This window comes from Dicentrarchus labrax, unplaced genomic scaffold (assembly GCF_905237075.1).
Source record: "Dicentrarchus labrax unplaced genomic scaffold, dlabrax2021, whole genome shotgun sequence".
Taxonomy (NCBI): Eukaryota; Metazoa; Chordata; class Actinopteri; family Moronidae; genus Dicentrarchus; species Dicentrarchus labrax.
The window spans coordinates 22,599,159-22,613,255 of NW_026136707.1; the positions used below are offsets into that span (position 1 = coordinate 22,599,159).

A 14,097-nucleotide genomic window follows, 5' to 3' on the forward strand; every position below is an offset into this window, starting at 1 on the left:
GCACACTGTTTTAATTTTAGAGCATGTTGCCTTTAGCATTCCACTTCAATTCACTTTAGTCAAAATGACATTCAGCCTACTGCATTCAGTAAACTTTATTCATCCCTGTAGGGGAAGTTTTTAACTACAAACATAAACACATAGATTTTAAAACACTTTACATTAAAAGTAACCCACAATGATTATGTATATATAATAAGAATGGCACCATGCACATAACTAAAAAAAGAACACATTTTCATTACTCTCTTTAACCATAGAGACTAAAATATCATATTTGAATATCTTATTTTGACATTTCTATCTTTATCCTACCATATGAACACTGATACACTGAGTCCATGTTTTAATGAGCACTTAAGCTCTGATAAATTCCACTGCCAAGCATGTGACCTGACATCATCAGCAGGTAGACATATTTCTGCTTTTCTCTGAAGGGTAAATACAGGAGAAGACCTTATGCTGTATTCAAAAACAGTAGAAATGCGATAGGCCTCAATAAAAGAAGACACAAAGGCACATGTGATAACTTTACTTCTAATTTGATGAAGCTGTCTTCTCCTGCATTAGTCCCTCTGTGTACTCCTGTCGGCCCTGACCAGTCTCTCACAAGGCTGTCTCTGCTCTTCCCCTGCAGGTCAAACTGTGGTATGACAAAGTGGGCCATCAGCTAATCGTCACCATCCTGGGCGCCAAAGACCTGCCACCCAGGGAAGACGGCCGGCCCAGGAACCCTTATGTCAAAATCTACTTCCTCCCTGATAGAAGGTAAGAGTAGAGACAGTTACCATTACCATGTGCTTATTTTACACACCACACTCATATAATGTTCAGATGATGTCAGTTTCACTCTATTCAGGAGGAAATTAGTGGACCGAAAAAATTCTGTATTTGTGTGGATTTTTGACTGATGTGATGTCACAAAATTATGTGTCAAATGTTTTTAGCAGTTAGCATCAGGAAAAGCTATATGGATATATGTGGTTGTGTCGAATTATTGTTTTTGGTCATTCAGTGCAGTTTTGTATATTGTTAAGCAGTTCCTTCTTATGCACTGATGCAGGAAGTGGACATTTTCAGGCAATAGTACAGTCATCCTGCCATCTCAATCTCATCAACAGCATGCCACGGTGATGTGCTCTGTGCTGTGTCGTGTTATTGATCTGTTGTATTCGTGGCTCTTTTCTATCATGGTTGTAAATAAAAACAGTTTGAATTATTGTTCCTCCAGCGACAAAAGCAAGAGAAGAACAAAAACGGTAAAGAAATCCTTAGAGCCCAAATGGAACCAGACCTTTATGTATTCGCCGGTGCACCGGCGGGAGTTTCGGGAGCGCATGCTGGAGATCACATTGTGGGACCAGGCCAGGGTGAGGGAGGAGGAGAGCGAATTCCTGGGAGAGGTAAGGAAACCAAACCCCACCCATCATGGACACTCACTGACAGCATTATTAACGTAAAGCCCCTAACAAAGCTCTTACCATTACAAGGTTTTGGTGGTCCAGTCCTTGTCCATGGAGCTTTGATGTTGTTGTGTATTGCATTGTGTAAAACTGTTGTGATAAATGAATAGACTTTGACAAGAGGGATGGGGTTGTTTGGGAGAGATACTCACTGTATGAGAGTATTGTAGTACGTGTGTGTATTGTGTCATGCTGTAATTCTATCCCTGAAAAAAACTGTTACTATGGAACCATTGGAGTGAGGAGATTTTGTGATGTGAGAGACATCCCTTTTCCTCTCGCAGATCCTTATTGAGCTGGAGACAGCTCTTCTAGATGACGAGCCACACTGGTACAAGCTACAAACCCACGATGTGTCCTCCATCCCGCTCCCACGTGCCTCCCCGAATGCACAGCGCAGGCAGCTCCATGGAGAGAGTCCAACGCGGCGGCTGCAGAGTATGTAACCCCTCTGTCACTGATATGACAGAATATCTTGAAATTTAAAGTAAAGAGAGAGTGAAAGTGGCCACCCTAAAAATTTCAAAGACAAATATACTGTTTATAAGACGCCTATAAGAGCCAGGACAGATGTTTTTTTTTTTTTTACATGATGTTTGCAACTGTGGACAAGTCAGTAACATCCCTCTAGTCTTTATCAATAAGCTGATGCCACTTAACATTTACAATTACGTTACTACTCTTAATATATTACATCCAAGTTAGGTAAATTTTTCCAAAATTATAAAATAACTGTAATTTGCAATAATTTACAAATAAGCCACCAAGTACAGTATACCTTTGTTCAGTTTTAGCCATTTTGCCCACTGGTTTTCTCTTCTCCTTAAGTTTATTTAAGCTTTTAACAGCCCTTGTAGTTTATGTATGTTTTGTCTTTGTCATCATGTCACATCAACCTTACTACTTCTGCTTTTACAGACAAAGGCTCATATTCATACAACTCAGGTAAAGGCCCCCTGCACTCACAGGCAGTGCTGCTCTATGGAGCATCTGAGTGTTCTCCTGTCCTCTTCAAAGATGCATCCTGGTGCCCTAATTCTCACCCCCTTTTTCCACGAAGGGTGCATGTTTCTGCCGCCTTGCACAGATTTCAATGTGTTGAGCTGGTGTAAACTTTACACCACTTATTTGAAATCCACTTAGGGTATCAGACATGTGCACGCTCCAGGGAAACAGAGATTTAGGACACAGTGGTCTCTCCCTCTCTGTGTATTCACCTGTGAACTATCTCAGAATCCCATCCTGCAACCCACAACCATATCCTGCAAAACTGCACTCGATCCTCATCCCAAAGTATAAAGATATAAAACCCCAGGCTATCTGCCAGTCCTGGCAGACACAATATACTTTGAATTTGACCACTTGCTATTCCTCTGTGATGTATACATTTTGCCCGTTATTTACCCTTTTAAAAGTGCACAAAATAACTTTTGGCAAACTTTGCAGCCCAATCTGCTTTGCTTGTATTTGTGTGTCTTGAATGTGAATATGTTTTTGAAATTGTCATAGGTTACAGTAGATGACACTGTTGCTGGTGTGATACTTTGTTTACTATTCTTAATCTTCTAAAACAGTGGTAGTGTAAAGAACCCTGTGATTATCTTTATGCATAATACATTATTTTCTAACCAAACCCCAAAATAGCTCATGTTATGGCCCTTCTCTCCCCACTGTTGCATTCTCTGACCAGATACTGGCTTACACGCTTACTGTAGTTTGGGTTACTAGACACTTAAGGCTTGCTCGCTTCCCCCACCAGGATGATTTTCTGGGCGTTGTGTTAGTGTGAGGTGAAAGAGCTGACAGCTGTAAAAAGTCTCCAGCCAACTGAGATGAAAGGTTGGGAGCGGCACTGCCAGAGTGCAGCACTTGTCATTTCTGATAAAGCACACGTGTCCAGTTGATTTAAGTTGACTGAATGGTGAAGGCGGTGGGGGGGCTGCAAGGAGGGGGTCATACTTTAAAGAGAGGGGACAGGGAGGGGTGATAAGGCTACTGGGAAGATGAAGAAATAGCTGTAAAGCCATATCACTTCTACTAACCCCTCATTCACATGTAAATTGAATGATTGAATGTGTCATTTAAAAGTGCCACAGTTCAGATGACAAAAGATCTGCTGATTTTGTTGAAGTTGAGTGAAATGCAGCTTGTATATATTATCCAAAACTGTTTGTTGTATTTGTGGGGTGCTGTGTGGCATGAGTTACTGACAGTGCAGTCATTGTGTGTACATCTTGATGGATTCAGTTAGAACCTTCAGTTTAACCAATTACATTCAGACCTGGGAGTCATAATGCTAAAAAATGGACGGATAAATGAACAAGCGAATGAAAATGACTTCCCCCTCTTCTCCCTATTTCTCCATCTCTCTCTTTCTCTTCTCATTCAATCCTGTGCCCTCTTCTCTCTCCCCTGTTTTCCCGTGTTTCTCTCTGTCTCTTCCTCTCAAAGGATCCCAGAGAATAAGTGACAGTGAGATCTCAGACTACGATTGCGAAGATGGTGTCGGGGTAATAACAGGTAATATATTAAGGTCATATTAACATGCAAGACTTATTAGTGCATGTGAGTGAATTAATTGGCAATAGAAGTGAATTAAATCTTAAAAACAAAATGGCAAAGAGTCAGTCTGTAGGTACACACTTACAAATAGTTTAGTGTTTGCTGGATGTTTCACCAGGCCATATTATCATTTTTGGAATTTTATGTTTATTTGCTTTGGCCCTGAACTTATCTAACCTCCTGCATTTCACCATCCGTCAAATGCTCCCTAGGCCTGGAACAGCTTACAAATACTGTTATATATCATATTAGCAGGGTAAAATGCTGCAGCCCACCAGCAGCAACAGCAGCACAGTGAGGGAGCACTGAGATTTTGTCTGCCTCTGCACTGCTAGTTGCTGTTCTGCTGTACTCACCGAGGCTCCAGCAGCACGCCCACGCTGCATTTTTAGAAAAGGAGAAGCAGAGCTGTTGCCAGACAGAGAAAAAGGCAGAAAGAAAGACAGAAAAGTACTTCGAAATTTGGCCACATATAAGATCATCCTTGAAGAAAGTGGTACTAAGATAGGTAGCAACGCCATATATAAAAAGGTTTGCTTTAGTTTTCTCATGCAAAAGATAATTTTGGCAAGCTGTATGTTCTTTGCTAACCTCTTTTATAAATGTCATCCCTCTTTTTTTCTCTCACTTGAAGACCAAAGAAATTGTGCCGACCTTGTTTGCAGTAAAGCTGCTGGTAAATTGCAGGATGGAGGCAGCTGCCTGCACTGTCGGTTTAGCATGTTGCAATGCTTCACCTCCCTATTAGCAGATACAGGCCAAAGAGAAGAAGAGAGGAGACAAATGAGAGACATTAGAGAGGAAATGCATTGGAGGGAGACAGACAGAGAGGTGAAGAGCATCAGCCTGGGCTTGCCCATGATACCGTAGCTGAGGGAAATCCTCCTCCAACCTCTTTAACATTCTCATCAGCCCCTTACTGCCTCACCATGCCAGTCCCCCTCACTTCATTCACAGTGAAGGGAATACCCCTTCGCTCAGCTCTGGTCGCACCTTTCCCTTTACTCAGATTATCCTGCCGTCTTTACATTAAACTGCTGACACTATCTCTTTCAAGTGGAGAAGAAAAACATTTCAGTGCATTTCATTTTACTGTACACTTATTATATTATTTATATAATTGTTTGGTACATAAAGTACAACAGGCATTTTCAGTGAACACTAGTAATTACTGCACAGGTTATGCTTATGTAATCCTGTCTTTCAAAAATTTTGATGCAATGAAACTTAAGAAGTGACAAGTCATTTGCACATTTCTGTGTCCTGTTCACTACTTCTGCACAGGTGCAGCCCACTCCTCTTTTTGAATCCTATTAAATGTCAATGAAGGTTCTTTTATATGTGCTTAACAGGCCGACTGTGTTAATGCAAGAAGCAGCATTTCAAGACAAAGAATAGTTATGATTTGGCTCTGCAAGTTGATTCCATGCTGAGCTGAAGGAGGTTCAGTGTTGGAACTACTGTTTAGAAATGGCAGATATTTTTCTTGTTAAATATAATATGCGTAATACTGAAGGAAATACATTGCTAATTTTGTTCTTGTTTTTAGATATAAAAGCAATTAAAATCTGTATAAAATTGGTAGAAGTACAATATGTAGCAATGTACTATTCAGAATTTCATAATTTTACTTGCATCCACTTTAAATCAGGATGGATCATTTAGTTTGACATATTTTAATAGATTTATTCCAACTATTATGCACAATTACCTCCCATCAAAAAGAAAAATCTTATGATATTAATAAGTCAAATTTCCTCAAGTGAAGGAACATTTCTTTATCATTACCTCCAATTTTTCCTACCTTTCCTTCTTTTCCAACTTTTGATTTGGGTTTTCTTTAACTCATTTTAATGTGCTATACACTCTAATGAATATCAATCAACTTTAATAGTGCTAAGCATTGACCTTAACCATGGCTGCTAGCCATGTCTGATTATCGGTTAATGAACTCTTTCAAGTTCAATGGACTAATCAGTCTTGCAGAGAAAATTCATTATAATATTTTTGATTTTTTAAAGGCTATTTTCATGTTTAATGCACAATGTTAACACAGCAGATGAACTGCACCTTTATTGAAATCCAGTCCTCATTTTTGGAATATAGAGACTCAGCATAATGAGAATAGAAAATCTGTGCCTGTGCAGATTGGCATTTAGCATATATTTTATAAAGTTTGCTCTGTTTCTTCTAAGTTAACACAGTGTGCAGTTAAACTCGATCTGCATCATTAGCAGTCATCATTTTTTATTATCAGATGCTGCAGATTTAACTCTTTCACTATAAAATACAATGAATTCACAAGCTGGTAAAACTAAAAGTCTCACCCTCTTAACTTTGTCCCTCCAACCCTCCTGTCCTTTATCCATTCTTGTCTCCACAGACTACCGACCAAATGGCAGAGACTTCCAGAGCTCCACACTGTCTGTCCCTGAGCAGGTGATGTCGTCCAACCACTGCTCTCGGTCGGCTGATATTAACCGGGCGCGGTCACGCTCTCCCAGCGTTCCCCCACCCTCCAGGTATCAAATGCTCAGTCCACCACTGGGCTGACCCTTTATTTCTGGGTACACAATGTGTTTTGTTTTTGATATGAATGTATTTAACACCCTTTATGACCAAATGCATGTTGTAGAAGGATGCCTTAATCACCCTGCTCCGGGATCCACACAATTCTGATATATGAAAGGTTATATATGCTTTAGTAACTTAGGTGAACAAAATGCTACTTCAGGTTGCTCTGGAAATTGGGAATTTGAAATTAGTCACCCATTTGGGTGGAGTACTAAGTGCTGCTGTCCTTGCACTGCCACCCAAATGTCACATCACCCCTTTGTGGGATTACTTTAAATGCCTCACATAAACATGAGGCGATGTGCCCCCTGGCCAGTAGGGGGCAGTGTGTAGTGTCTAAACTACATGAGGGGTGATCCAGTCCACTTCTGTCACACAGCAGAAGTCTTGACCCGGCCTTTGACCTTAGGCCTTCTCAGTACAGCTCCTCCACTAGAGTGGACCACCACAGTGTGTCAGAAGATAACTACTCACCTGACAGGTACACACACACACTCCAGCTTACACTTGTGTGCAGTAGATGCATGTACATAAGCAGGCATGCATGAACAGATGCTGGCAAGCACAAGAAGTGGCTGATGAGCAGACATGCAGGGAGGTGTTTAGGCACGCATATCCTTATGCACGGTACCGTGGGCCTTAAACTCTATGGAAACTGATCTTGTGTGTGTGTGTGTGTGTGTGTGTGTGCGCACGCGCGTGCGTGCTTTTAATCTTTTTTATACGTTTTTGCTTTTTAAGGGCAACTTTCTCCATTCCTTGGAAATATTTGACCAAAATATCTTGTAGAGACAGAAACTGATAGAGATGTGTGGATTCCCTATACCTTGATACTTGTTTCCTATACATGTTCCTTTATCATGTATAAAAATAGTTACTCCAAACCTCCATAAGAGGAATAAAAACAAATAAACACAGCAAATAGCCACTAAAAAGTATAATCCTAAAGGATAAAAATATGTCACTTCACATATGTATCCCAGTTATTGTCCTATATGAACACCAGACTTGGGTAAGACTACACTGTGTAAGAGGAGTAATTAAAAATTAGGTTTTCCATCTTAGATTCAAAAGGCTGAAATTATGAAGGAAACATTTGGAGCCAGTGCTGCAAATGCAGCACACAGTATACAGTGTTTGCATCTATCTCACTATCTTTATGGAAGAGATGGTCAAGGGGAAGTGGTCAGTTATCCTCCATCAGCACTTATTTTCTGTGAGGCTTGGAAAATGTTGCTCCAAGAGTCCAATCATAGCCTTGGCACTGCCAGGCCGCAGCTACTTTCCCCCGTCCAATTAACTTTATTTGATATTTCTGAGGCTTGGACTAAATCAGTGTCAGACGCAGAAAATGCACTTATCTAAATTGTCTGGGACAGTGCTCACTTGAGTGTATTTCCGCTGCTTTAATTAACAGTGTCCCGTTATTTATTGAAAACAGATGAAAATGACACAGGAAATGAGTCATGGAGAATTTGGAATTGCCCCAGAACGCCAGCAATATTAAAAATCTCCACTGGAATTTGTATAGCTTTTTGTACGGTTGATATATTGTTTTAAACTTGTGTCATTTTCACTGTATTATCCTACTTTTTGAAAATATCTTTTGAAATTGTGTCTGTCAAAAAAAGAAACCTTATGCAGTGTGCATAGTCTTAAGTTGTTTAATCATCCAGTAACAGTGACAGCAAGCAGATTTAGGTGTTTGGACTGTTCCATTCCTTCCTCCGTTAATGCTGCTGGTGTGTTCGGTGTACCACTTTCATCTGTCAGTGTGGTAAAGCTGAGAAAGACATCTCCTCACCATCCGATCTCTCAGCCTCTCTTATCTTCTTCGCCTGTTTTTCCTCTTTGAAACTGTTACATCAACCTTTCCTATGAGCTTTCTCAGTCTCTTTACATCCTTTTTCTTTGAGAAACCTCTCGTTCTCGCTCCCTTGGTTTCCTCACCCCTCCATCTGTCTGCCTATGACTCTGTCTGTCTCCCTATGACTCTGTCTATCTCCAATCCTTTCTCTCTCTCTCCTTTCCTCCTCCTCCTCCGCTTCTTCCTCGGCGCCATCTCAGATCCATCTCTGTCTTCTCTCCTCCCTCCATGTGGTTGCAGCCATTTTCTCACCCTACCTCGAACCAGACATACTCAGCCTATTGATGATCCTCAAAAGGACCCCAGGTAGACTTTTACCTGAGCATGCATGAAGCCCCATCTCTGCACCTCCACTTTCCAACCCAACACCCCCTCAACTCCAACCCACAACCCATTTCTTTTCTTGTTGAAATCTTTCATTTGGTTGTTGAATACATGGCACTGATACTATGGCATGTTTTCTATCACAATAGTCTATGCACTGTAAGAACCTCATAGTAGTTACTCGTCATTGAGTCCTCCAAGCCTAACTACACTGCACTGAGGAAGTCAACATCACACAACATGGTTTTTGGATGCACTAAAGAGGCTCCTTCATATTGCCTAGCCATTGTCAGTGCCATCAGTATTGTGTTGTGTTAAAGTATATATTTCTTCTGCAAAAGATCAAATATATACATAGTGTGTGGTACTTTTCAGTAGTACACTATATTTAGAAAATTAGTGACTCTGTGGCCATACACTTAATCCATCCAGTATCAGCATTGCTTATTCTCTCTTTTCATCATTGCAGTCATTCTCATATAAACATTCCTCTCCAGAAATGTACTATAGGATTTATAGATGAGCAATTTCCTCATTTGTCTTTTCACTATATCCACCAAAAGAGTGACTGTAGCAATACTGAAAATGGATAAGTGGTCTATGGTTGTGAAGTTTTGTCCAGCAGAGGTCGATTCTCCTGCAAACATGTTGATACATATAGTAGTGTATATTCAGTTTATATATAATCACTGGGAATTTAGACAGAGAGCAGACAGAGAAAGTCTGTAATGGGACTCCAAAAGGTGTACTCCAACTTTTCTTCCTTTGCAGGTTCTTTTTTTTGTTACTTCCCCTTCTGCTGGTAAACAGTTTAATTCTGACCAGTTGTGATATTTTTTCGCCAGCCGCAACCATCGCGTGTACCCAATCTGCCGAGAGGAAGCAGTCAGGTTACTGCGTTCCACTAGGATGTCCCGTGCCTATTCTGAGGGCGCCTACTCCTCCGACTATGACTACGAGAGGTATTGACATGCACTGCTGCTGCATTTGTGCATCCAGCATCTTGTGGTCTCCTCAAGTTGTCTCTCGTCCGTCTTTAATTTATCCGTGATCGTACAGGTGATGACAGAAAATGATATCCTGCCTGATATCGGTTTTTGTTAAAGAGTCATCACAGCTCTGAAGTTGTTGATGTAAAATAATACACAACTGCCTCTGTATGTTGAGGCTCAGAGCTATGTGTGTCGCTGATGTCAGCTGTATGTACACTGGTTGTTGAGTAAAGTGCTGGCCAGCACCTGACTGTTTCTTCGTTGATGTCCTTGTTTATGTTCCCATGTACATTAACAGCAGTATGTTATGATATGATCAGTGGTGTGTGTGATTTTTAGTGTTGTCCTTTTTTTTTTACATGCTATTAGCAGCAGCTTATTGCACACCTATACAATGGCATCTCTGATGCATTGCTCTGGCTTTGTAAAGTCTGTGTTTGCCCTTTGGCTTCTTGTGTCTGGCCAGAATGGGCTGCTGGGCCGTTCCAAGCATGCATAGAAAGGCCTGCTGACACCCATCCATCCCCAGGAGCCACGCCAGCGTCCTGGTGCACCAATAAAAAGAAAGAACTCACATCACCCTCCCTCCTTCCAGAGAAACGCCGTAAACGCTCCACTTTTCTCTGTCTTCAATCTTTCGCCTTTTGCCATCTGGCTTTCAGTCAGGAATAACGTGATGTTTGTGCCATTTCTCTCCTCACCAGGAGGAAAAAAGTGATGAGTCCTCAGAACCCAGCCTGAGAGCCTGACTGACTTTATTAAAGTGTCACAAAGTTTCCCTGAGGCCCAGCTTGGCTCGACTTCAGCCTCAGCCTATAGCCTAGATAGCCATTAACGAGAGCTCTCCGTCTTCTGTTCTCCCCCTTTCTTTTTGTCTAAACCAGCAAAGAGGAACGTAGCTAGCATTTCAGTGTTATCCACAGAGGAATAATATAGATTTCCCTCCTCTCTTCAAACAGATAGCTTGTTTCTGTCACCACCCAGGCAGAGTTAAAACAACAGTGAGAGCTAAAAAGAAATGAGGGCAGAATAACGAAACAAAAGGCACGTGGAAGAGAAGGAGATGGGCATTAGTGGAGTTTGAGCCTTTTGGCAAGTGTCTTAGTTTAGGTGATTTCCCCTCAGAACATGAGAAAATGTTTTTCATGGTTCTGTTGTTTAAGTGCATCGCCCCAGAGTGCACCTTGAGCCTGCAGCGTATACGCATCAAAACAGCAGCTTCTACAAGAACACAAAACTAATATTTTGGACTGAGTTTGAATCCAGTGAGAATATTGAGCAGAGCTGTTCCAAAGTGCAGTATGTGTATGTCATGGCTATATCTATATATATAGAGGTTTGTAACAGACATAACCTTCACATTACCCATACATCCTTGGCCATAACAACCTCACAATGGAAATCCACCAATGATTATTTTGACCATCAGTATAAATGACTAGATAAAGACTACTTCAGGTCACTGACTGATGAGCCTTTGTTTTGCTATTGGAGACAGAAAGGACATCTCCTCTACTGGACAATTTTTCATATTGCAAAAGGCTACAGATACTACAAGGCTATGACAAGATTGTGTTAATGATTACAATTAAATAGATTGACACTGAAGTAAAAAATGTGCTTCCACATTCTCAAAAACTTTCAACAAGTCATGATGAAGTCTTTTGGTGTCTATTAACCTTATTAGAAGCAGCTCCCACTTATTTGTATTGTACTGACACCAACATGTCTTCTGCACTTCAGAATAAGAATGGTATAATGGTTTAGTTAAATACTGTTTGTTATATTAATCATATAAACTCTGTGAGATTTATGAATTTAAACTTTTAACTTTTTGAACTTTTACAGTTTGTGCATGCTCTAAACCTCTGTACTTGTGGTAATTTATTTCATTTTATTTCACTCGTCTGATCTGGATATGCTTACAAAAGGTAAACAATATCCTTCTACACTCAATCAATGATTTTCCTAATTGAAAAACCTCACCTGCTTTTTTTTCTCCAGCTTCAGATCAACAGGATTTGTCTTCATCCTCAGTGTGCCAAAAATACTTATGTTTGCTGGGCATTTTTCAGGAAATATAGATATAAACAGATATAGCAAGCCAAAATGTAAAGATACACTTCACTTTTTCTTCACATTTCACTCAAAGAATGCAAATGAACACTCACCCACCATTTACAGAGAGGCACCACAAGGCCCCTGCCAGTTCTACACAATCTGAAGACTTCACAATTAATTCACTTCAGGAACCATAAATCAGACAGGATCCACCTATCCGTCTGTCCATACTCTCAACCCCTAAAATTAAGTAATTCAGCTATTAATGGAGAATAATAGACAATGCTGTAATGTAAAACAGTTTAAGTTGAACAATTTTTACTAATTCCAAAATGACCACTTCAGTGATCATGTATGGATGGAATGAAATTGATTAACAATTGTACATGTAATTCTGCAACCTTGATTAAGGTTGTTACAGTGGAAACAGGTGGTGTTTGAACATTAAAGTGTTGTCTACTGCTCTCTAAGAGTTGCTGAATGATTTCATTTTGTCACTTTAAAGGGCCATACCTGTATTCTTTACTTGTTTTAATCAATTTACTTCAAGGCAGGCTGTAGTGTTTTATATTTTTGAATGTGTTTTTCCTACTTAACATGTAGCATTAATTCACATTCATTTCAAAGCAGGATGAAAATCAGCTCATGGAGACATTTGGTAGTCCATGACAGTGAATATGTCAACCACAGATAGGTTTAGAAATCTGCACCCACATTACAGTGCAAATGTAATGCAATTTGATCATACTTGAACCATAATGGTGTTTATTCTGATTTCCTGTAATTCTCATAAAACAACAAACAGAATTGGATGGCAAGTTCAGAAATACTGTAAAGTGTAGTATTTGATTTGTAGTAAATGGGTTAAAACATAAAAAAAAAATCCCAGGTATGTTACTTACACACATGCACCTTGGAGGAGTTTTGAGGGCATTTCTCTGCCCTCTATACTGTCCACCCTGCCCGCATACTGTCCCTGCCCTGCTGGGGCCCCACTGAGTGCCTGCCTATCTCTCAATAACCTCTGTAGGAACCACGGAGCCATGGATAGACACGAGTATCACAGCAGGTCCCGCTCTGCAGACCAGCGGCCCACTATAGAGCGCCCCACATCCCGCTCGCGCTCCACTGAACGCCCCCACGACTCTTCGCTCATGAGGTCCATGCCGTCTCTGCCATCTGGGAGGTCCGCCCCCCCCTCACCTGCCTTGACGAGGTGTGACCCAGATCGGAGACGCTAACCAGCTTAGCACAGCAGCAGACTGGGGTTTTAGTTGTATAATCATTTCCCTGAGGCACAGCTACTCTGGAGGGAGACATAATTTAAACATTATCTTAAAATATCAATAGGTATACCAAAAAAACACTTTTATTGGCTAAGAAACATTATTAGATTAAAGCCCAGTGAATGCATTAAAGCTAATAGTATATACCTGGAATATGCAATATAGACAAAGGTCACACAGGTAACTTACATGATCTAAGTTAGTTAGTTTAGTTAGTAGGCTAGCTACCTAGCTTACCCATATGGCTTTATGTTTATTTAGACAAGCTATGTAGCCTGCTGACTCTCATAGTACATTTTTTAAATTTTTTTCATGCTATGCTAATCTAACTACTAGCTAGAACTAGCAGATTTGTGGAAATCTCTGGTTCTCATACTCAACACTGAGGTTTAAATCAACCAATACGATTATTTCTGCCCCCAGAGCAGCTCCACCTCTGCTAAATGTTTGCATAACTAGAACCTTTGTAGAACAACCAGTTCAGACCCCGTCCCATGAGCTCCCACCCACCCCGAGCCTGACTAACTCACAGAATGAACCAGAAAAACCACATCACTACCACCTACCTCCCACACTGCCAATACCCTGCTTCCCTGCCTCACCTCACTTCACCTCACCTCACCTCACCTCACCTCACCCACTTCCCCTTCACGACTACCCCACCACCCACCTAGCCACTTTCTGTTTTGTCCCCAAAAGCACCGGAGCTGTATTTTCTTTACACATGTTCCAGGCACGACCAACTCCTGACACCATAGATAGCGTGCTGCCTCGTTTTAATTTGGAACACACTGCTCATACGCGTTAGTGAGTATAGCAGTGATGGGCCAACATTTTACTTTGATTTAATTTACTAACATCAACCGATGCCGTTTATCTTGTGATGGCATTCTGTTTTGTTTTTTTTTTACCTTTTTTTGTTTTGAGTTGCAGCCTTTTGGGGACAGTCTGAACGCATGGTCGCACTG

General features: G+C 40.8%; 1 protein-coding gene across 28 annotated transcripts in view; it reads left to right on the forward strand.

Moving 5' to 3' along the window:
- Positions 1–14,097, forward strand: part of rims2a (regulating synaptic membrane exocytosis 2a) — a 141,961-nt gene that overhangs the window by 86,697 nt on the left and 41,167 nt on the right. For 12 of the 28 annotated variants that reach the window (XM_051406269.1, XM_051406257.1, XM_051406270.1 and 9 more), the window contains 7 exons: positions 638–768; positions 1,232–1,403; positions 1,748–1,901; positions 3,915–3,983; positions 6,409–6,547; positions 6,979–7,080; positions 12,874–13,059. In XM_051406269.1, coding sequence (XP_051262229.1) covers positions 638–768; positions 1,232–1,403; positions 1,748–1,901; positions 3,915–3,983; positions 6,409–6,547; positions 6,979–7,080; positions 12,874–13,059 — 953 coding nt within the window. Of the gene's footprint in view, positions 1–637; positions 769–1,210; positions 1,404–1,747; positions 1,902–2,381; positions 2,409–3,914; positions 3,984–6,408; positions 6,548–6,978; positions 7,081–8,706; positions 8,773–9,635; positions 9,753–12,873; positions 13,060–14,097 lie in introns of all 28 variants that reach the window. The other 16 variants (XM_051406274.1, XM_051406276.1, XM_051406271.1 and 13 more) reach the window with 9 other exon arrangements.